This window comes from Rhineura floridana, chromosome 1 (assembly GCF_030035675.1).
Source record: "Rhineura floridana isolate rRhiFlo1 chromosome 1, rRhiFlo1.hap2, whole genome shotgun sequence".
Classification (NCBI taxonomy): Eukaryota; Metazoa; Chordata; class Lepidosauria; order Squamata; family Rhineuridae; genus Rhineura; species Rhineura floridana.
In genome coordinates, this window is record NC_084480.1 from 191,563,058 (window position 1) to 191,588,370 (window position 25,313).

Genomic DNA, 25,313 nt, shown 5'->3' on the forward strand with positions numbered 1-25,313 from the left:
TGAAGAAGGAGGGAGTGTGTGCCCCCCTGACGGCTTAAATAAGATTTAGCCGACACGTTGTCTGTTCTGATAACTACCGCACCTAACCATCTGGTCTTTGCGAAGTATCTGAGGGCCAGACAGACTGTAGTTTGAGCAGGTTGATCAGCAGTGTGGATTCGGAGATGACCACGTGCCCTGAATCATCTGCCCGTCGCATATCGCTCCCCATCCTGATAGGCTGGCATCCGATGTTATCAGGGTGTGCAGTGGATCCTGGAAAGGAATGCCTCACGACAGGTTGGGTTTGTGGGTCCACCAGAACAGCGACTGCCGAACCTGTGGCGACACAGCCACCCTGCGGTGGTGCCTGGGCACTATGTTGCTTTGGAAGTGTAGGAGCACCCACTGAAGTGTGCGGGAATGATGACGTGCCCATGGTGTCATTTGGAACGTGGAACCCATCAAACCGAGAAGTGCTGCTAACTCCATCAGGTCTGTTGAGGGGGAGGATAGGACACCCGATGCTACTTTGCAAATCTTGCTGACCCTTTCTTGGGACAAAATAATGAGGCCGTGTTGTGAGTCTATAGTTGCACCCAAATGTGCTATGCATTGGGACGGAAAGAGATGGCTCTTGGTCTCGTTGATCAGGAAGCCGCGGTCCTTTAGACAGGCCAGGGTAACATGGAGGTCCTGTAATGATGGGGAGCGGATCAGAAAATCGTCCAGATAAGGAAATATATGAATCCCCAGTGTTCTGAGGTTTGCCACCAAGGCAACCACGATCTTCGTGAATGCTCTGGGAGCAGACGATAGGCCAAAGGGCATAGCCCTGAACTGATAATGGTCTCGTCCCACCGCAAAGCAAAGATACTTTCTGTGAGGGGGGAAAATTGGGATGTGAAGGTAGGCCTCCTTCAGGTCAATAGAAGAAAGGAAGTCCCCTAGCCTCAGTGCTTCCTTGATTGAAAGTAAGGTGTCCATACGAAATTTGCGGTATTTTATGAAGCTGTTTAGACCTTTGAGGTCTAGTACCGGTCTGGATGAACCGTCTTTTTTCTCGACGGTGAAGAACAGAGAGTAATTTCCCAAGAATCTCTCTCCTGGTGGGACCTTCTCTATGGCCGCCATTTATAGGAGATGGGAGACTGACCATAAAACTCTGTCCCTCTTGCATGGAGTCACTGATAGAGGGGATGGAATGAATCTCGCTGGGGGGTGGAAGTAAATTCCAGGTGAAGGCCGTATCGAAGGGTGCGGAGGACCCTCTGATCGGAAGATGAGTCCTTCCATCGGTGAGCAAAATGTTGGAGACGGCCTCCCACCGGCGAGGCGGAGGCGTCAGAATTGACTCCTGTTTCCACACGACTGGGATGCAAAGCCCAATCGACCCGGGAGGTGTTGCTGGGACTTGAGCTGGCAGCGCTGGCTGTTCCAGAAGGGACGGCTGGAGCAGGCGTCCTTCTGTCTTCCATATGGACGTGAGCCCCGAAAGGACTGCGACAAGTGATAAGGATGGAAAGAGTGATAAGGATGGCAAGAGCAATGAAAGGGTCTTCCGTCAACTCTTTTTCTAGTGGATGGCATGAACTTTTTCTTTTCCTTAGTTTCCAAAACATTAGTGAGGGCGGTGTCCCCAAATAATTTGTCCCCCACATAGGGTTCTGAGGCAAGATTCGAACGAGCTGCAGGGTCTGCCTCCCAATGTCAGAGCCAAAGGGTTCTTCGTGTGAAGATCTCTGACGTCACTGACCTTGCTGCAAACTGCATGGCATCCATAGACGCATCTGCCATGCCCGAGAGACCTTCAGCAGAGATTTGCGCACCCGGGCTGCATCTTGCTGTGGGACATCCAGCAGGTCTTCCAACCAAAGAAGGGAGGCTCGAGCAATCACCCAGGATGCTGCTGCTGCACTGATTGACAACACACTAGCCTCATGCACCCTTCTAAGCCCCTGGTCCATCTTGCGCTCAGTGGTATCCTTAAGGTGCGCATCTGAGTCTTTCGGATTCAATGATGGGTTCAGAAGATTTACTATAGGCACGTCTATGAGCAGGACCTTCAGCTGATCCATGATCGGTGGTTCCAGCATATAATATTTGTTGGCTAAGGAGACCAATTTTTTGAATTGCAAAGGAATGTCAAATTCTGATTTGAGCACCTTCGGGAGAAGAGAAGGAAGCTTCAACACTCTAGACCTAGGTTTTGGATCTGGACATACTGCTGAGACTCTCGAGGTGGATGGAGTAGGAGGATCCTCTGCCGAGGTGAGGGTAAGGGCTTCCATCACCTTGCATAGCAGAAGAAGGAAATGAGGCTCCTGAAATATCCTAGTAGATAAAACCTCCTCAGATTCCGACTCCCCACTCCATTCCTCTTCATCCAAGACAATCAAGTCATTTTCTGTGTCTATAAGCTCCTGCTCTGGGGGCTGAAGTTGCCTGCCTTGAGATGCTGCATAGGGGTCTGGGGATGTGCAGCTAGGGGAAGGGTGTGGATTTGCGCTCAGTGATCTGTAGGTGGGTCCCGTGAGGACTGTGAGCCCGATGTAGCTTGAGAAGACAAATCGCTAGCCAGATCCATTAACAGGGCATCCCTAACCTGCTCCTTCAGTTGTTGAATTGAATGTGCTGATAGGTGCAACTGGATAGGGCGAGCCTGAGTGTGAGATAACTAGAGCCTGTGCCCTCCAGCTTCTTGGATCTGTTGGACAGGGATTGGTTCCTCCAAAAAACCTGTAAAGGTCTCAGGAGAGGAGGTGGTAGAAAAAATAGCACCCAAAGAAGGGTGAGACTGGCCGCCTTCCTCATCAGGCAGGGGTTCCAGGCCCCTCTGGTCCCTTGTATGGTGGACAGGACCTTGACTGTCTCTACAGGTTCCCTTATATGGGACAGGCATCCTGCCTTCCGTAGCCACCCTGCCCACAAGAACCTGAGCCTCAGCCACCTCGTGTCTGACGGTAGATGGGCGGGCCACCACCATTTTGGAATGATCCGCAAAGAATGCGACTGCCCTGATCCCAGGGTGGGAAGGGGTTCTGATGCTGCGCCTGTTGCAGGCGTGCGGGGGAGCGGTTTCAACCTCTTTGAGAGGTGTTTCGTTTTGTGTGTGGCTTTCCCCATCGAGGGCACACACTGTGGGACTTATAGGGTTAATGAAGGGAGTATGAGCCTCGTAGCTGGAAGACATGAAGGAAAGGCTCTCGCTGGTGGTGACTAACAGCGCTGTACTGGTAAAAGGCTGGGTGAAGCACGAAATCCAGCAGCGGCCGAAGCCGTCCTCCCAACTGCGTTATTAACCAGGTAGAACAAGGTGTTCGTGCGTCTGCCCCCCCCCACTGCTATAGAGTGGGGAAAACAAAAGCCGCTCTAAAAATGAGAGCAAAAAATCTAGGCGTAGGCCTGGGCGCTGACTCCAGGGGAAGGCCGCCTCTGAAGTTAAAACTGCCGATGCTGTGGCTTGCTCTTCAGGAGAAATGGCAGCGAAGTTGCCTGGAGGGGGAGCCTGAAGAGGCTGACGGCCCCAGGAACCGTGGGGAGGAGCTGGATGCTCCCCGTGATGAAGGTAAGGCTTTCACGGAAGGACACCAGGACTTCTTCTATTTTTTTTTAACTTTATCAGAAAGGAGAGGGGTAAAACACACGGAGGGAAAGAATCACAGTAAAAGGACACACAAGACCCAGACAAACAAAACTATACAGGCCTGAACCAATGGAGGCAGAGAAAATCCAACCACTTTCGGTGAAGGCAAAAGAGAAAACTGAGGGAGGAGCAGGCGCAGACCAGGAACGGAACTACATTAAAGCGTCAGCAGTACTCTTTTGCCTTCAACCACTAGGTGGAGCTAGTTACCCACCTGATATCATCTTTCCATGCAGAGGAGAAGGGAGGGTGGGTTTGACCATTTGCATACTTTTTGAGTTCAATGGGATTTATTACTGAGATGCTGAGAGGCAGTGACTGGCTCAAGGTCACCCAGTGAGCTTCATGGCTGTGTAGAGATTTGAACCCTGGTGTCCCAGGTCGTAGTCCAACACTGACCTGGGCAAGGGGCAGGGAGGGTAGGAGGAGGGGGAAGGGAGGAGATTGGGTGAGTGGGCATTGGGCAGAAGGGAAGCCCCTTTACTTTCCAAAAGGAAAACATTGTGAACAGTATGATTGCTTTTCAGGGCTTCCCCCACCGTATTATTCTACAGCAGGCATATGTAGCCTCCCACCCAAATTTAAACCAAAGCTGTCCTTGGCCACATCCACACCAGGCTTTTATTTCACTTTTGACAGTTATGGCTTCTCTCAAAGAATCCTGGGAAGTGCAGTTAGTGAAGGGTGCTAAGAGTTGCTAGGAGAGGCCCTGTTCCCTTTATAGAGCTTCAATCAGAGTGGCTGACTGTTAAACCAGTCGGGCCACTGGACCTCTGTCATTGGAATAGGAGACTCCTCTCAGCACCCTTCACAAACTGCACTTCCAAGGATTCTCTGGGGGAAGCCATAACTGTCACATGTGAAATCAAAGTCTGGTGTGGGTGTGGCCCATTGATTAGCCAAGCGAAGCACCTTTGAGTCTGGCTTTTAGAACACTGACAGATGGTTCTTACTGAACATGCCCGACACTATCATTCTGTTCAATGCAAAATTTCTTAAATTAATTAAACATCAGCGAGTCATTTTTTAACTTTTAAACTGTGGAAGATGAAGGTCAGAGTATGGGGCCAGGTCAGTAATAGGATTACAGGTACCCTGTGAACATGGCTGATTTTTAATGAATTTCAACACATTATGAGAACTCTCAGAAAAAAAAGTCCAAAAGGGCTCTGGGTTTTTCTCTCTCTCTCTTTTTAGACTTTGAACTCTCGATTCTCTCTGACTGTTTTGTGTATCTCCATGAAAATTGAGAGGGTTGTTAAGCAAGTGTTTCTGAGTCCAGGACTATACATTTTGTAAGGTTTTGTTTTGAAATGAGCTTATGGGAAGCATCAGAATGGCATGTGGGTATTTTCAATTTAACATTGCGGAATGTGAAAAATCCATGCCGGCTATAGCATACAGCCACTCTACTACTGTTTGACTGTATATCTTTATGACTTTCATAGAGTGAAAATGTACTTTGGAATCTTAAAAATGGATCCCGTAAAATGCCATGCTAATCATTCAGCTGTGTTGATAAAACCATGCACAGAATATATGCTTAAATTAACATCTACACACACACACACAATTAAACTTAGAAATGTATCTTCCAGTTACTTTTGTACTTAGTGTTTGTTTTTCTTAAAAAAGAGAGAAAAATTTACAACAATTTCATAATAAAAAGGATTAGGTTCCTGCAGCATATATCCATTATGGATTTAGGTTCTTTTTGCTAAAAGGGTTTACTTTAATCCTACTTTGATTTGTTTACTCTCAGACTTCATGTATTTAGATGGTTTGTTTACCCTCAGTATTCAATCGTTTAGAGATAGCAACACAATCTTTATTTTATTTTTTCAAATTCCTCTCACTTGCTATGATCCTTCCAGAACAAAGAAACATTTCTACTAGTACACCAAAAGCATAATACTACGTTTAATTTTTAATCTAAGCCAGAAGACAGAATGCAATTTTTATTTTAGGGAAAGGAAGTAGGTTCAGATTTGGAGACTTTAACAGCCCAATCTTAAAGCATTTGCATCATTATGCAACTCCATAATAAAATCTCTGGAAAGTTGGCATTTCATGGTTTGTTGCTGATGCCTTGTCTTAAGCTCTGCGATCTTAACTTGTGCAGAGTGAATCTCTGGATATTGCAAATTTGCCTGATCATTTACAAAAAACCAAACTGTTGCACACAACCAACTGACCTTTCTTAACCATTACACGCAAGCTCTCCTACTGAAATGGGATCAACGATGGAAAACTGATGAATTATAATCAGCAACCAGCTTTGGGGAAGGGCAGCTTGCTCTTCTTCAGGAAACTTGGGTAACCAGGGACAAAGAATAGTTTTAGCCCCCACCCTAATAATGTGTCTTAATACACAAATTTATATCCTCACATATAAGTAAGCAGGTACTATGCATTCTTACAGATAAAAAGTAACATTTGAAGTTGAGGCTTAATTACAGTGGAGAAAAACCCTCCCCTATACCTGACACTGGGCTCTGTCTTCCATTGAGACTGAACACATATTAAGTGCAATGTACCAGTGCTTTGAACATCCTCGTACACATGTATGGGTCCTTGCAGTATTTATGCCCTCTCTCCACTGATCATAATGGCAGGCATTTTGCGATTTACAGAGCAATCCAACTCAGCGGAAGCCGACGTGAGTTGTGCAGAAGCAAGAGAAGCCAGTGTAAAGTTCCACCACATCCAATTCCCATTCAGGAGCCTATGGGTTGGCAAAACACCGGCTTAGCCAGGGGCAGTGTGCAAGGACCAGAAAGTAAAAGCCTGCTCTCCCAAATATGCCTACCGGGAAGTAGGCCCTCTCCACTGACCTCTGTTGTAATTTTCTTAGACCAACCTTTTTCCCACCGTACCTTTTGCCTTGGTTGGGACCTGCAGGACTACTCCAAACATGAGTTGGATGTGGCCTAAGTCTCCTCACCTTGCCCCCTCCCTTGACACACCCCTCTTTTGGGCCTTATGCTGGCTCCACTTGCCATGGTCTCAGCTGAGCTTGCTTGGTCTTGGCTCAGCTGGGCTGAGGGACTTATGCTGGTGTAGCCTAACTGAGTCGGGGCCTAGTTTTGCATATGTATAAGAATGCAACTTTACAAACTGTGCCACAGTGCTATTCAATATACCACTTTAGTCAGTAAAAATACATATGTGTGCATTAATTAATGTGATGCATTAATTAAGCAAAATGATATATTTTCAAGTACTCAAGTCTATGTGGCATATGGAGTGGACAAACATACTTGGTCCTTCCTTTGTAGAAGACTCTCTATGAAGAGAAGAAGAGTTAAACTGGCCACATACAGTCTACTCTGACTAAGGTCATTCCAATTCCCCTGACTGAGATTCTCTTAACCGACAATACTAAAGATTCAGCATGTGCTCTACCACTGAGCTATGGATCCTTCCTTAATTTTATAAGTAACTTTGTGACCGAACTTTCATCAATCCAACAGTGAACCCCAGTGGTGAGGGCCAATGGGACTGTAGCCAGCCAGGGAAACAAGAGGGATGTAACAGCATGCTTGGGGCAACTCCAAGGTTTGCCAAAGTACAAAAAAAAATTCCCCCAAACCATTAAAAACAACAACAATAATTAAGGGATAACTCAGGCACTTCAGATGAGATGCCTAATTGGAATCCCCTCTTTTAGTTTTTCAACCGTCCTCTCACCTTGTTGTTTATTTTATGTTTGTCTATTTTTATTGTATTTATATGGTGTTGTTGTTTTTATATGCATTCAAGTCGATTACGACTTATGGCGACCCTGTGAATCAGTGACCTCCAATAGCCTCTGTTATAAACCACTCTGTTCAGTTCTTGTATGTTCAGTTTGGTGGCTTCCTTTATTGAATCAATCCATCTCTTGTTTGGCCTTCCTCTTTTTATATTCCCTTCTGTTTCTCCCAGCATTATTGTCTTTTCTAGGGAATCATGTCTTCTCATGATGTGTCCAAAGTACGACAACCTCAGTTTCATCATTTTAGCTTCTAGTGATAGTTCTGGTTTAATTTGTTCTAACACCCAATTATTTATCTTTTTTGCAATCCATGGTATGCACAAAGCTCTCCTCCAACACCACCTTTCAAATGAATTGATTTTTCTCTTATCTGCTTTTTTCACTGTCCAACTTTCACATCCATACATACAGATTGGGAATTCCATGGTCTGAATGATCCTGACTTTAGTGTTCAGTGATACATCTTTGCATCTGAGAGCCTTTTGTAGTTCTCTCACAGCTGCCCTCCCCAGTCCTAGCCTCCTTCTGATTTCTTGACTATTGTCTCCATTTTGGTTAATGACTGTGCCAAGGCATTGACAAGTTCAATGTCCTCTTTGTAAACTTTAAAGTTACATAAATCTTCTGTAGTCATTACTTTAGCCTTTCTGATGTTCAGCTGTAGTCCTGCTTTTGTGCTTTCCTCTTTAACTTTCATCAGCATTCGTTTCAAATCATTATTGGTTTCTGCTAGTAGTATGGTATTGTCTGTATATCCTAAATTATTGATACTCCTCCCTCCAATTTTCACAACTCCTTCATCTTTGTCCAATCTCGCTTTCCATATATGTTCTGCATATAGATTAAACAAACAGGGTGATAAAATACACCCCTGTCTCACACCCTTTCCCATGGGGAACCAATCAGTTTCTCCATATTCTGTCCTTACAGTAGCCTCTTGTGCGGAGTAGAGGTTGCGCATCAGGACAATCAGATGCTGTGGCACCCCCATTTCTTTTAAAGCATTCCATAGTTTTTCATGATCTACACAATCAAAGGCTTTGCTGTAATCTATAAAGCACAGGGTGATTTCCTTCTGAAATTCCTTGCTCCGTCCCATTATCCAATGTATGTTTGCGATATGATCTCTGGTACCTCTTAAGTATAGTTTTATCCACATTTTTGTATGCTGCTCTGGAATCTTGATTGTTTTCAAGTAATCTTATAAATAAATTGTTTTTAAGTAATCTTATAAATAAATAAATAGCCCCCTCCCCAAAACAGCCCAGTGAAGCATGATCATGCTCAGTAGCCACAGAATGCTGAGTGTTAGTTGGAAAAAAAAACTGGGGTGAGGGAATGGAATGGAGAAGGACGTGGCTGGCAGGCTGACACCTTAAATTTTGTTCCAGGTCCCATTTGTCACTAATATTAACCAGGTATGACACATTTCCTATTATTAAAGTATAAGAGGGCTTTTAAAGGGGTGTTTATTTTTTTTAACAAGATGATCGTTATTGCATTCCACCTATCACGCTTCAACAGAAATGCATAAAACCCAAAATTTCTTATTTTTTTAATAAGAGATCAAGCCAGTTTTCCATAGCACAGCTTTATGAAGAATGCACATTGACCTTCCCTGCTCCCCCCTCCCCATTTTAGTTCAGTGAAGATATATTAATATACCACCATACCTTACTAAGTTGTTTGCACTGTCTGGATCTTGTGCTGTAACTGTGCCCACAACAGTCCCAATCTTGGCATTTTCATAAACATCCATGACATAGGAAGGCAAAGTGAACAACGGAGGCTCGTCCACGTCCCCAACAATGATCTTCAACATAGTTACATCTTTAAAAGGTCCTAAGTGTGAGAAGCGGAAATCGAGGTGGGTATTTGCTCCTTCTATATTAAGAGTATAGGATTTCTTTTTTTCATAGTTGAGTGGCTGTGGGAAGAAAAGAATTGTAGCATTACCACTGTGAGCTTGGGTTTGTGATGGATTTCACAAAATGCATTGATTTCTTTACCTTATTTGCACTGTCAGGGAGGTGTTTGCCAGCCTCAGAGGTATTCACATAATATAGTTTGAACAGACCCAGTTCACAGCATCCTTTCCTACACTTTAGCTGTAGCACCTTTGCATTATATTATAATAGGCTTTGGTATTGCCACATTTAATCCCTCCACCACCTCTGGTTTGAAATTACTACGTGTATAGCAGCATCTGACTCCTGTAAATAAATGAACACTCTGGATTTACAGTGAGATAATCACTTTCACCTGCCTTGTGAAGTGGAGATGTGTGTTTTTTGTCTCCACTCCTGAGAACATGGGTGAAGGACTGGTGTCTTTCCAGATATTGTTTGACTCAAACTCCGATCAGCCCCAAACAGCAGGTCCAAATGTCAGGGATGATGGGAGTTGTAGCCGAACAACACCTGGAAAGCAACAGTTTTCCCACCCTTCTTTAGAGGAACGGAGGCACAGGATCATGCTGGTTATGCTTCTCATATATCCTAGCTAATAAAGGGAGACGCAGTTGCAGCTATTTATTTGTTTGAGATTTATATCCTGCCTTTCTGTCTGAGTACATGTGATTCCCACATGACTACCCAACTGAGGCAGTGTCCAGACCTAGATTTGGTTAGCTTCAGCATGGTGGTGGTCTCATGTGCCTTCAGACTATATGCTGGGACAGCTGCACCTTGTCTAGGACCTCTTTCAGAGTGGCAACTCTCCTGTCCATGCAGCTATCTACAAGGCAGTATTAGCTATCACCAGTTAGGGCTGAGTAGGAATTGCTTAGTTCCCATTCCAGAACTGGCTGACTGAAGGTGGCCTTTGTTCATTTAGTCTGTTTTGTTGGGCAGTTTGGGGGGGGGGTGATGAGTATGACTGCATAACTTTTTTCTGGGTTGAACAGCTTATTTATATATGCCAGAGAGGTAGCTATTACAGCAAGAAACCCAAAAAATATGTGGAATCTTAAAGATGTGTCATAAATGTTCATGACGTGTTATCCTCAGTTGGCAGATATGTTTCTGGGACAAACACAGGCATAGAGGGGGAAATGATAAACAGAGTGGCTACAAAATGTGCAAGAACAGTCTGTGATAATTCTATGTAAAGCTTAAATGTGTATATAAGGGATAGAGCAAAGTGGTACTCTCCAGATGTTGTGGACTCCAACTCCCATTGGCTCTAGCCAATTTGGCCAATGGGAAGGGATGATGGGAGATGTAGTCCACAAGATCTAGAGGGCACCATATTGTCTACCTCTGGTATACAGTGCCATGAAAAAGTATTTACCCCTGTCTGATTTTCTGCATTGTTGCATATTTTTGGCACTGAATCGTCAGATCTTGAACCGAAACCTAATACTAGAGAAAAGGGAAGCTGAGTGAACAAACACAAAATTTTGATACTTATTTCATTTATTTTTTAAAGAAAGTTAGGCAACACCCAGTGCCCCTGTGTGAAAAAGTAATTGCCCCCTTAGACTCAAAACCTGGTTATGCCACCCTCTCCTCATTCTTTAGTTTGTTTAACTAACCGCTGGTTCCTCCTTTCCAGTATGTCCAATGTCTTAGGACTATGGGTGAGGAGACAGAAACAGGGTCTTTTGTTCCCAGTAAGAAGTATGGCAGGAATAGTCCCCCCCCTCCAGCAGTTGCAATAAATTCATTACATGATGTTTCATGTGTTTTACAGCAGTATTTCTTGGACTAGTGCAGAATATATCTGAAATTAGATGGAGCAGATGCAAGGGAATGAATGATGTTTAGGACTGTAAGGCTGCTGGGTAGTCCAGTTAAATTAAAAATCCAACCTCAGTCAATGACCCACTAGGAGACTTTGACCAAATAATTAAGATCTCCATGCCTCAATTTCAACCCTGTAAATGACTAACAATAGCGGCATCTCCAGGTAGCTACTAGAGTACATCAAACTGGATGTCAGCAAGCAATATGTAAACAGTAGTAGCAGCAGTCGTAGTTCACATCGCTAAATTTCTCCACAATGTACACAGGCACATGACGAGGAATGGGGGGGAAATTCGATTCAGTTCAAACTTAAAGGTGTACTGACCTAACGCACACTTTTCGAAACAATCTGTACATTGAAACTTAACCACCCTTCAAAATTAACACTTCCCCAAAATTAGCAATGCAGTTGTCCAGCCAAGTAAAGTGTACAAAACTGCATATACAAGGGCAAAGTGTCCATAAAAATGCAGATGCTGGTGAAAATGACATACAAAAATGCATCTTATTACTGAAAACTGGTTTTCAAAAATGTGTTTATTAGGCAAAATTGAAAAAAGGGAGGACTTTTTTAAAAACAACAACTGCAAACTGGAAAGAACTGAACTTAAGACTGGAAAAAAATGAGAAACTGAGAGAACAAAAATGACCATTTGCCCATTTCTATACATGACTACTTGTTTTGGACTGTGCATGCAATGAAACAGAAGCCATTTATGTAGTCATTACATTTCTGCGGTCATGGAAATTGCTGCTCTCTTATTGTGTGTTCAGTTTGATTAGCAAGAACATTTCTCTGGATAGCCAGGTGCTCATATATGCACTCACATGGAAGAATTTAGCACGCTGGTTTCTTTCACAGGTGAAACAGCCCCACAAATTAACAATGCTTCTTGACATGTGGTTGGGCTGTTGGCAATCATTATTTATTACATGTCATCTTTGATTTATATCCCACCCAATCCCTAAGGCACAAAGAGGCTTACATACACTGAACAGCAATCTGTCTAATTGCTATTACACAATTCTGTGACAGACAGGTCTGTCAGGATTGCAAACCTTAAACTTAATCCTATGGTTCTCAGTTATCATTGTACTCATAAGGACTCAGATTGGATGGCTCAGTGTCCTCCTGTGAAGCAACAGCTGGTCAGCAGTGTTAGGATCAGGTTCCTACAAGATTCTGCACAGGCTAACAGTGCACTCCAATACATGTCTATTCAGAAGTAAGCTCCATTGGGTTCAATGCGACTTACTTCCAGGTAAGTGTGTGCTGGATTGCAGCCTAAATTGAGAATTTAGTAGGTAAGAGGGTTATACTAGGCACAGTTTACCCTAGTATATGAGATTTTGTACACATTACTCGGCTGCATTGCAAAACTGGAGAAGTGCAAATTTGGAGGGATGACTGTTTTTGAGTTAATGTAGTGTTGCAGAAAGTGTGAATTAGTTAAGTTCACCTTTAAATGCAAACAGATTCTCCCCCATTCCCCATTGTTGCTTTTAAGAATGAGCAACACTTGCCACTTAGGTAATGTTTGCTCGACAATTCCTCAGTGAGTAATAGCTATGATTTCCTGTCACTGATAGAAAGGAACCAACCAGAGATCTTTCAGAGGTTTCTATAAAACTTTCCATCAGTTTTACCAACCAGATCAACATTTCTAACACATCTGCGCCCAAGTGGTTCAGTTTACATAGTGATGTTTCTTAAAATTGGCATATTTTATTGGATATCCCTTTGATGCTGTTCAAAAGAAGGCTAAGAGAGGACAGTGCTTATATATTCCTTTTATTCTACCTAGTCTGTGGAATAGCACTGAATGTGGTGCATGCAGAATAATAAAACACTAAGGGGAAATGTACACGTGAATAGCTTTCAATGTACTGTGCATTTTCACAATTGCTTCCAAATAAACGTGTTTTTTCTTTGAAGCACTTTTCTGAAGTGCTTAGTTTCAGCTTAGCCAAAGAGTGATATTAGCCCAGTGCTACCACATGCCCTTTGGGGCTAAAATGTTTAAGGCTGCAATCCCAAACATGCTCATCTAGGAGTAAGTCCAAATGAATTCAGTGGGACTTACTTGTGAGTACACATGCATAGGATGGTCTGTCAGTCACTCATCTCATCTGATATTTTGTGTTGTAATACAAAAATGGGTGTTTTGGTCAGGAGGCAGTGGCGTCACTAGGGCTGTTGTCACCCGGTGCGGCCCTCAGCGCCTTCTCTCCCGAGAGTGTGAGTGATCACACACGCATAGTGCGCGTGGCTTTGTGTAGCGCGCGGCCAAACAACAGGGCCCCGGAGCACGCCACCGCCTTGCTGCCGCTGCCACCTTCTAACAGCCGAGGAAGGCAGCCAGCGCGGCACGCAAAGGCTCTCGTTGGAGCCTAGGCGGTGCCGGGGGCGGTGGCTCTGGGTGTCACCCCCGTCTGGTGGTGTCACCCAGTGCGGCCCGCACCTGCCGCACCACCCCAGTGACGCCCCTGTCAGGAGGATAAAAAGTGGGGTTGGAAAACTGATCATTTCCCACTTATAATGTAAGACCATTAACACAGATTTGTAACTTTTTGAAGAATGGGCTGTACTTATCACACCATCAGTCCTTCATCTCCTCCATACACATTTAAAAAGAAAATAGTTCCTTTACAGATTTACAGCTCATGGCCCTACTGAAATTCTGAAGCTGCCCATCAGAAGTCCACTTTTGTCCACTCTTACGTTAGAGACTGCACAGGCATGACAACAAAATAAGTCACACTCAGCATGAGCCGGTAGGAAGTCTTGAATTATGCTAGAAGACCTACTCTGAGCAATCTGTGTTATGATTAATTCTGATATAACAGAATTGAACATGTAAATGCTTCCATAGCAACAGCAGACAAACTTGTATCAAAGTGGCTTCAGCAGTATCTGTTGTTCAGCCAACAATGAGGTAGGGAAGGACCGAGCAGCCGTATTCCATCCCATTCAGTTGCATTGCCACTCAGTCATAAGCTTATTCTATCTTGCTTGGTGTGGATTTTTTCCATCCTGTTTTCTGCACTTTTTATTTTTTATTTATTTATTGGCCAGCCCAAGATGCATATGTTCAGCCTGCCATGCTTAAACCACTCCACTTAAGGAAGAGTGGGGATGGTCAATTAAAAACATAGAGCACACCTGGAAATATGCTAGAATATATTTCACCTCCCATTGTTTTATCTTATGCAAACTGACACACTCCTCATGTCTGTGGAAGACTATTCTGTAGAATAGTCAGTGCCATTATTCTACAATTGTTTTTGGAGTTTTTTTAGGGTGAGCTACGCAAAGTGTTGCTGTATTTCACATATTCACAGAAACAGAAGCAAAAGAAAATGATAGGAAGCTTCACTAAAATTGCAAAGTAAATCAAACATATTTAAAAGGACTATCTGAAGTATATCAACTGTTGTAATATTGTTGCTTCCTCAGTGCTAAAACAAGATCAGCACAGCACATGTCTTGTTTCTGTTCTTTGGGCTGATTGCAGGTATTGCCACCACTCATGATATGCTTAGAGGCACATGTTACCAAATTCTTCCAAACTACACAGGAAGTGGATTGGACTGTGAAAGACTGACCCAAATTGTGTTTGCATTTTGACAAATTTGTAAGGCAGTACAATATTTTAGAGAGGAGGTCAGGCCTCCTGCTCCCCCTCCCACTATGGCTGCCCAATTTCCCTGCTTTTTAAAGTTTGATAGAAATATCTGTGGGCTATAGGCACATCTTAAAAAGCAATTCCAACACAGACACAGACTGGGATATGGTCTCCACTTAAAAGGCTTGCTTGGTGTGGAACCACTAACCCACAGTAACTCCATCTTGCTAGGATTCAGACTCAGTTTTTTGGCCCTCATCCAGCCCACAGCCTCTCCCGATTCAAATGTTAGAGAGAAATACAGCTGGGTATCATCAGCGTACTGCTGACACCTTGCCCCAAAAATCCTGATCACTATTCTCAAGGGCTTCATATAGATATTAAACAGCATGGGGGACAAGATGGTATCCTGCAGCACCCCACAGCACAACTGAAAGGGGACCGAAAAACAAGCACCCAATGCTATTTTCTGAAAACAACCCTGGAGATTGAATTGGAACCACAGTAAAACAGTGCCTCCAATGCCCATCTCACCAAGTCAACTCAGAAGGATACCATGGTCAATAGTATCAACAGGTACCAAGAGATCAAGCAAAAATAACAGGGTCACACTCCCCCTGTCCTTCTCCCAATAAAGCTCATCCATCAGGGTGACCAAGGCCAATTCAGTCCCACAACAAGGCCTGAACCCAGATTGGAATGGGTCAAGATAATCTGTTTCATCCAAGAGTACATGTAATTGCTGTGCCACAACCTTCTCAATCACCTTCCTTTAAAAGGGGGTATTTGCAACCGGGAGGTATTTGTCGCAAACCAAAGGTCCAAGGTGGACTTTTTCTGGAGTGGTCAGATCACTGCCTCTTTCAGGGCAGCTGGGTCCACTCCCTCTCACAAAGACGTGTTAACCACACCCTAGATCCACTCAGTCACACCCCCTTGGCAAGCTTTAATAAGCGAAGAAGGACAAGAGTCAAGGGGACACATTACTGGTTGCATTGTCACAAGCACCTTGTCCATGTCATCAGGCTGCATCAACTGAAACTGATCCCAAGAACTTGCAGCAGTCGTTGCACTGGATATCTCACTGCGGACTACAGTAGATGTGGATGGGGCATCTATACTGCTATGGAGGCAAGCAACTTTACCCTCAACATGCCTTTTATAGACAATGGGTTGTATTCAACCAGTTCCTAGTCAGACATAACCACTGAAATTAATGAATCTAAGTTAATCATGTCTATTAACTTCAATGGGTCTGACTAGGACTAGCATCAAATACCACCCATTTTGTATGCACTTTTTATGTAAAATACATATTTTTCCATTTTACATAAAACTCAATGCATTTTTCCATAAAATACACATCTGACTGAGAGTTGCATTCTGATCTGTAAGCAACTTCAGGAGTGTCAGATCAGTTCAGTCTGCTGCAAAAAGCACAAGAAATTCCTCCTCCATCCCTATAATAAGGATCCTAGCTTTTGTGAAGATTTGGGGCAGGGAGCAAAACAAAGGCTTAATTCACAAGTTCACTGCTCTAGAAATCCTGCAAGGAATTTGGCATGCATGTGCACTCTCTGACATGTATGAAGTAACATGAAACACACGTTATACCCAAAGCGTATTATAATTCCACTTCCAAAAAGGTGGGTACATATACATAGATGTACACATTCCTGCTATATACCATTTCATAAGCACAGTGGGCATGACAAGCACACACCATGTCATGCCATGTCTATGGGATTTCCAGAATGGTGAATGCATGAGCAGGCCCATATTAAGGTCTGTCTATTTAGTTTTGAGAATATGCTTTGGTAAGCTGTATCCTGTTCATCTAATTATGGTTCTTGACAGTATGTATGTACAGTTCCCAGATTTTACTTTGTGTTGATAATTACTTTCATTATGGCTGTTGGCCAAACCAAAGTTACTTCTGGTGGGCAATGCAAGAGTGCTTAAAACCTTCACACCTAAAGACCTACTGTGAATACATAAAATAGTTATAAATAATTATTTTCAGATGGTTACTTTCCAGATCTCTCTCTTTCACACACACAGATGACCAAATGTTAGCATGAAAGTGCACATATCTTAGCAAATAAATTAACTGTTGTGTGGGCATGCGGAATGTTTGTGAGTTCTCACAAGAGACTTCTGAAGAAAAGACTCATATGATATAGGAAGATAAATATCCTAAAACTGTTTCTATGTCTATCAAGCTGCACACAATGACTAAGTGCAATTAAAGGTCCTAATACACAGGAAATTATAATCATTGCTAGAATGACAGTTAACTAAATGCAAGACAACAGGGAAGACTGACAAAACATTTGCCTTCAGATACGTTTCCAAATGAGTTACTAGTAATAAATGTGGTTCTAAAATGCATGGGGAGCCTCCATGAGTACTGGAAACTCTTCACTTCATGTGGTTGCCCTTCATGAGTTGGAAGGTGACAGGAACTGTGACAGGAGGACCTAACATGCTCATCTTCATGCCCCCTGAGTGTATCTGAATGTCTGACGAGGGCTCATGTGTAGCAACTCCTTTGTAGGTCAGGTAGAAGTTAATCATGCCAGTAAATTTTTTCTTTGTGGGGGAGAAGGAGGGGGGGTTGGTGAGGTGTGCTGGTGTTTCCCCCTCCCCCCAGAAATTATATTCTTTTATTTTATTATTTCAACATTACAATTTGTAAAAAATTGCTGATGTTTTTCAAATAGGCCCAAGCTACTGCACATGATTGTTTCATTCCTTGCTTCTATGGCAATTACAGCCCTAAGGTAACACACATGGGTAATGAGTGTCAGATCTTCTCCCTGATCATGCTCACCTTCCTGCAGCCCCTTCCCCAAGAGTTTTTCTCCCAAACTGAGAATTACTTTTATCAGAGTTCAACCGAGGATAAAAGTGCTTTGTAAAATAAGTTTTGGGGAGGTAAATCACAGTGTTCTGCACTCCTCATCCCTGTTCCCTTTCTCCATTTAAAATTGCCACCCCACCCCCTCTTTCTATATGATAGAGGAAGTTTTGAGTTTAAACACATGGAACTATTGCTGTTCTGTCTAATTTGGCCCTAAGTACGCATAGAATTGCGGCCTTAGAAGATCTCTACATCTACCACCTAGAAGCCTTTCCCCAAGGTTTTGCTTACCTTCTTCAAGGAAATAATCCCTTCTCTTGTTTCTTTGTCAGTTGAAATGGAAAACACTCCGGAGCCATCCCCATTTATGATGGTGTACTTCATATCTGCATTTGACCCAGTGTCCGCATCATTAGCCTTGATTTTGCCTACTGCAGAACCAACTTGTGCCGACTCAGGAACATACAGTTGATAATGTTCTGGAAAATATAATCAGTCAGACAACATTTCTAGCAATTTTGCTGCAAGATAATTTCAAATTGTCAAGCATCATTTCTAAAGGGGGGGGGCACCAACTATTTTACCAGTCTACAGTGCCTGATTATGAAGTTTTTTCCTCCCAGGATGTAAAATGCTGCTCTCTGGAAAGAGGAAAGTAATAAGAACATAAAAAACCTTGCTGGATTACACCATCTGTGTGCAGCATCCTGTCTCCAGTGGGAAACACACATAACAGAGGATGAAGGCTACAGCCCTCTTCATTTCTTTAATCACAGAAGTTGATATTCAGATCTACAATAGCCATTGACAAGTCACTGATGAATCAAATCCCTTTTAAAACCTTCTAAAATACTTGCCATCACCACATCTTGTGGCAATGAATTCCATAAATTAATTATGTACTATGTGAACAAGTGCTTTCTTTTGCCTGGTCCAAAATGCCAGTCAGTTTCATTGAGTGAACCTGAGTTCTAGCATTATAAGAAAGTGATAGCTTAAGCAGTCTAAAGCACAAGGAAATTTTTAAATCAGCATAAAGCATCTAAGATCCTACCTTTTGTTTCACTGAATTGCTTGACATTCAGAGCAGTAACAGCATGCATATCTTGTAGCCGCAGGAGAAAAATATAATAATTTTGGGCTCTCTTCATTCTCTCTTCTTAAATGGCCAAAAAAACAAGGGCTGTAAATTTCTCCAAATTAAAATCTAAGCAATTTTTAAAAGCCTGGAGTTGAGGCCTCCTCCTCCTTCCAGATTTATGTGTCTTGCAACTGTGAGAAATTATTACTACTCAAAACTTTATAGCACTCAGCCAAACCAGATTATATCTTAAATGAACATTCATGTACCCCATTAGCTGACCTTAATGTAAAAAAGAAATAAAAGCTTATCCATAGCTGTGGTGCTAAGAAAGGTGCAATTATGGCTGATATGACTTTTGCAGTGGAGCTGAGATAACACTTTTCAGTTCACTTGTGCTGTCTTGAGAAAATGAGGAGGGGTGCATAATTATTTAAAGATTTATTGTCCGTTAAAAAACATTGCAAACAGAAGGAGAGAACACTGAATCCTAACAAAACCAATATGTTATTAGTAGCAAGGAGTTTGTATCCATCAATCATTATCAAATCTATTATTATAATGAAGTGCATCAAAAAGTACAACCTATACTTCTCTTTGTGGTAAACCACAAAATTTCCTCCAATGATAGCTGTCCTTTCTCCACGACTACAGTCCTTGGAAGAAAATCTCATTGAACATAGTGCAATTTATTTACAGGTGACTAGGCATATGATCAAGCTATTAGCCTCATATATGTCATGTCATTTTTAGCACTTCACCCCATTTCCCAGATTTTCATTAAGCGCAATTTAATTGGTGGTAACACATTATTTGCCAGTCTGAATGACCATCCCCCAACAATTGATAAAATACATAGAATAGCATTTTTTATGCAACAGCATATATATCTGTATCTCTCTCTCTAACACACACACACACACACACACACACACACACCAGCAAAATGTTAATTGGATCAAAATAAATAGTAACACTCTAAGTTTCTAGTAGTTTATTATCCACTAAGCATCTTTGATTAAGGGCATGCCAGATATGAAACGCATGCCTACTCTATGAAGTAAGGATAATCAATTCAAACATCTCAGAAAAATATTGGACAACATATGAAATATAGACATAGCAAGGTAAAAGAATTAGTAACATGATTTATATGTACCAGTGAGCAAATCTGTCAATTTTGGTTTCTCTCAGTTTCTAATTTTTCTAGTCTTAAGTTCAGTTCTCCACATGTTTGTGATTTTTGGACATGATTATGCTCCACTTGATTGGGATACCTATGCAACTGGGTGTCCCAATTTCACATGGTTCTTAGAGGAAGAAGACCCCAAGGAGGCACCAGGGCTAAAAGTCCGGCACCTCTCCACCATCAACATGGCCATGACCTACAGACAAGTTACGCATGAACAGGGCTAAAGTGAAGGTCACATGTAATTTGAAGCTGAGAGCTTGTGTCTTCATGTGGCTCTTTGCTGTCTATGTTCTCTGGTTGGATGAAGGCCAAGCCATTGTATAACCCTCATCCCAGGTTGCTTTTGGAAGTTGCAGAAAGGTAGGGGGTCATTTTGACCTCTCCACCCCAAAAAACTTTCTAACTAAGGGAGAGAACCTCATTTACTGATTTGTAGCCTCTTTGTTCCTGGGCACTCTGGTTTGCTAATGGTTCTGAATTTCCACAGTGCAGAGTGCATCTGAAGACCATTTGTCTCCTTAACAGTGTTCCTCCCCTTCTCAATTTCACAGACTGCTTGTCTTCTCATTTTGGATCACATAACATTCAGTTAGCAACCACTCACATAAAAAAAAATAATTATGGAGGCTCCAGTTACAACTTCACAGTTAAGTTTGTGGTCAGCTGTGCACTTAAAGTAGGAAACAGACTTCATTGCCATGCATAAAGAATACAACAGATCTTCATAAAAACTACACCACTTGTTCTTTCAAGTTCAAGTTCAATTCAGCAAGGCATTTAACCAAATGGTTATCACTTAAGACCATGCTTATTAAAAGAAGGCACAGGCTTGACAATTACACTTCCTCAAAGAAAACTGACTAGTGGCTGTAGTTCCTCAGAATTTACAAGCAAACCCATTAAAGGCACCTGGTTGGCCACTGTGAGAACAGGATACTGGACTAGATGGGCCACAGGCCTGATCCAGCAGGCTCTTCTTATGTTCTTAAATAAATTTGCCAGAACATTTTTAAATAAATATATCTATTTTACATAGATCTCTCTTAAAGAAAACAGAATTATACATGTCATTAACTGAGGCTCAGAGAACATCTTTTGGGAGAAATGAGCCCCTTTGAGAGCCTGCCTGGGCCACTATGGCAGGTATACATCTGGAAATGAAAACAAAAACTAAGTGCAAGAGAAACAGCACAGCGGGTTTTTTCCCCAGATCAGATATTTTGGATATTCATTTTAAAATACATATTTCCTATGCTTTTGAATTTGCACAGAAGTATGTAGCAACAAAACTATGCTTCCATCCCCATAAGTTCCATTTTGGATTCTGGTGTTGGATTTTTATGTGTGTGTGTGGGGGGGCATAAGCAACAAATATGAGAACCACTCATATTCAAGATTAAATTGCAAGAAAGGAAGTGTAGTTTAAGAATCGATCTTTGGGCACAAGCGGCACATCATCATTTCAAGCTCATTCCTTTGTATGTGATGTGTACATTATGTATTTATTTAATTTATATCCCATCCTTTCTTACAGAAGGAGCCCAGGGCGGCAAACAAAAGCACTAAAAACACTTTAAAATATGACAAAAACAGACTTCAAAATATATTAAAACACAACAACCATTAAAAACATATTAAAACAAAACATTCTTTAAAACATTTTTAAAAAGCTTAAAAAACATTTTAAAAAGGTTTAAAAATATATTAAAAAGCAATTCCGGCACAGATGCAGACTGGGATAAGGTCTCTGCTTAAAAGGCTTGTTGAAAAAGGAAGGTCTTCAGTAGGCGCCCAAAAGATAACAGAGATGGTGCCTGTCTAATATTTAAGGGGAGGGAATTCCAGGCACCACTACACTAAAGGTCCACTTCTTATGTTGTGTGGACAGACCTCATTGTAAGTTGGTATCTGAAGGAGGCCCTCACCTGCAGAGTGCAGTGATCAATTGGGTATATAAGGGATAAGATAGTCTTTCAGGTATCCTGATCTCAAGCTGTATAGGGCTTTATAAACCAAAACTAGAACCTTGAACTTAGCCGGGTAGCTAATAGGTAGTCAGTGCAATTCTTCAGTAGTGGAGTGACATGTTGGCAATAACCTGCTTCAGTGAGCAGTCTTGCCACTGCATTTGCATCAGCTGCAGTTTCCAAAGCAACCTCAAGGGTGGCCCCACATAGAGGGCATTACATTAAACCAGTGTGGAGGTTACCAATGCATGGACAACAGTGGTCAGGCTATCCCAGTAAAGAAACAGCCGCAGCTGTCTTACCAGCCACAACTGGTAAAAGGAACTTCTAGCCACTGAGGTCACCTGGGCCTCTAGTGACAAAGATGGATCCAGAAGCACCCCCAGACTATGAACCTGCTCCTTCAGAGGGAGTACAACCCCATCCAAAGCAGGCAACTGACCAATTATCTGAACTCAGGAACCACCAACCCACAGTCTTGCTAGGATTAAGAGTCAGTTTATTGGCCTTCAACCAGCCCACCATAGAGTCCAGGCACAGGTCCAGGGTTTGCACAACCTCTCCTGATTCAGATGTTACAGAGAAATAGAGCTGGGGATCATGAACGTACTACTGACACCTCACCCCAAATCTCCTGATAACTGCTCCCAAGGGATTCATATAGATCTTAAACAACATGGGGGAGAAGATGGTACCTTGTGACACCCTGCAGTACAACTGGGGTCAAAATACAGTTGCCCAATGCTGTTCTCTGAAAAGAACCCTGGGAATAGGATCAGAATCACTGTAAAACAGTGCCTCCAATACCCATCTCACCAAGTGCGCCCAGAAGGATACCACGGTCAATGGTATCAACAGGTGCCAAGAGATCAAGTAAGAATAACGGTTGCCCTTCCCCTGAAAAAGGTCATCCACCAGGGCTACCAAGGCCAATTCAGTCCCATAACCAGGCCTGAACCCAGACTGGAATGGGTCAAGATAATCTGTTTCATCCAAGAATGCTTGCAATTGCTGTGCCACAACCCTCTCAATCACCTTCCCTAAGAAGGGGGTATTTGCAACCGAGCAGTAGTTGTTGCAAACCGGTGGGTCCTGGGTGGGCTTCTTCAGGAGCAGTTGAATCACTGCCTCTTTCAGGGCAGCTGTCACCACTCCATCCTGCAATGGTGCATTGACCACACTGGGATCCACTCGGTCAAACCCCCTTGACAAGCTTTAATAAGCCAAGAATGAAAAGGGTCGAGAGAACAGATTGCTGGCCGCATTGTTGCAAGAACCATGTCAATGTCATCAGGCCGCATCAACTGAAACCGTTCCCAAGAAGTTGTAGCAGATGTTGCACTGGACACTTCACTGGGGACTACAGTAGATGTGGATGAGGCATCAAGATGTGGATGAGGCCAGCAACTTTACCCTCAAATTGCCTTGCAAAGAATTCAGTGGGCCTCTGAAGGGTCTAAAACTCAATTTCCTGGAGTTGATGTCAAAAGACCCCTGACAATATGGAAAAGCTCCACTGGATGGCTACTTGAGGATGTGATGTTGGCAGAGAAATGGGTCTTTTTCGCTGCCTTCACTGCTGCACAGTAGGTACAGTTATGATGTTTTGCTCGTGCCCAATCAGCTTCACAGCATGTCTTTTGCCACTTGCGCTCTAGCCATTATCCAGTCTGTTTCATTGCCCTTAGCTCACTGGTGTACCAGGGTGCAAACTGGGCTCCACAATGCTGGACAGGGGCTCGAGGGTAACCATGTCAAGAGCCCAACATGCCTTGCTGTTCCACAGCATGACAAGGGCTTCAACAAGGTCACCTGCTCTATCTACTGGGAACTCCCCCAGGGCATTCAGGAATCCTGTGGATTCCATTAGTCTCTGGGGGCAGACCATCTTAATCTGTCCATCACTCCTGCAGGGGAGGATTGGAGCCATGAGTCTAAACTTCACAAGGAAGTGGTCTGACCATGACAATGGGGTAACATCCACCCCCCCATCTGCAGACCACCCCTTCCTCCATCTGGAGCAAAAACCAAGTCAAGGGTGTCCCCTACCCTATGCGTCAGCCAGTGACAACTTGAGACAGCCCCATGGCTGCCTCAGCATGGGCATTGAAATCACCCAGGAGTATCATTCTGGGCTGTTCCAATACCACAGCCGAGATGGCGTCTGCTGACTTGGTCAGAGAAGCTGCCAGGCAGCAGGGTGGATGGTACACCAGCAGCAACCATTGTTTACTGTCTCCTTGGCTAAACATCAGGTACAGGCCCTCACAGCCAACTCCAAAACAGAGTGGTTTCCTGGTGACAGAGGTGGAAATTCTGTAGACCACAGCATCTCCTCCTCCTGTGCTGGTTCAAAACCTACTTGAACCAATTGTCCCAGTAGGCCTCTGAGTGTATTGGGAACAGTCAAACCCACTCAATATTTTTCACACAGGACACATCTACTCCTCCCCTATCTCACACCTAGGGAGGGCCATCCTTCTGCCAGTTACAGGCTCTCACTCTGAAGGCACCTGGCAACTTTCTCCTATTGTTCAGTTCACTGCACAGGCTCTCACCCTGCACAGGAACTACACATGCGCCACACACCCTCCCCACTACCAATCTTCTCCAGGTTGTTTTTTTTAAAAATAGAAGGGGGTAGCACCCTTGCCCTCAGGACTCCCTAAGGGGATCCCCAAGGGGCCACCCCCTTTGGAGTCACCACTTCACTGGTGACTCCACAGGCGGCAGACCCACCACTCAAGGGCAGCCAGGCTTTTATGCCCCCTGTCCCAGCCAGGAGCTGATGCAAGAGGCTGCAAGCTTGACTGCAGCCTCTCTGTGGAGTCAGGGTTAAACAGGGGGTCCCTGTCCTTGCAGCACTTTCCGGGGCCTCAGCTGTCTCAAGAGACAGCAACCTGAAGGAGTGAGCAAGCAAGCACCCAGATGCTCAAGTAGTCACTCCCAGGGCAGGTCTTCTCTAGTCCCTCAGTGCTGCAGCTGTTCCTCTAGTGTACATAACTAGAGGCTATTCAAGTCATCATGGAACAAGAACCCATTTACATTAGCCGCTTAGTACAGGGGTGGGGAGCCTGTATACCTTGAGAGATTGTTGGACTCCAACTCCAATCATCCCTGATGGTTGGCCATGCGAGTTGAGCTGATGTGAGCAATCGATGCCTGGTGGGGCATCACACCTCGTACTACTGCCTTAGTAGGTAAGCTAATATAAGTGTAACTAAACCGTTTTTAAAAAATAGACAGTGTGTAGAACTAGTGAACTGACTGAAGATAAAGGTGGGCCTAATAAATAATCACATTGTATCTGAAACATTGAGGGAGGAGTGCCTCTTTTCCTCTCTAAATGGTGCCCCTGTTTTCTCTCTCAAGATAATAAAGACAAATGGCCTACAGTCAAATAGTATGGTAGATTAATTATTGTACTAATTTACCCAACTAAGAATATATCCTGAA

At 43.4% G+C, this 25,313-nt stretch overlaps 1 protein-coding gene across 5 annotated transcripts in view; it reads right to left on the reverse strand.

The window, feature by feature from the left end:
* CDH18 (cadherin 18) overlaps positions 1 to 25,313 on the reverse strand; it is a 560,265-nt gene that overhangs the window by 98,962 nt on the left and 435,990 nt on the right. For all 5 annotated transcript variants that reach the window (XM_061589856.1, XM_061589839.1, XM_061589822.1 and 2 more), the window contains 2 exons: positions 17,909 to 18,096; positions 9,056 to 9,309 (listed from right to left, as the gene is read on the reverse strand). In XM_061589856.1, the coding sequence (XP_061445840.1) occupies positions 9,056 to 9,309; positions 17,909 to 18,096 (442 nt within the window). The remainder of the gene's footprint in view (positions 1 to 9,055; positions 9,310 to 17,908; positions 18,097 to 25,313) is intronic.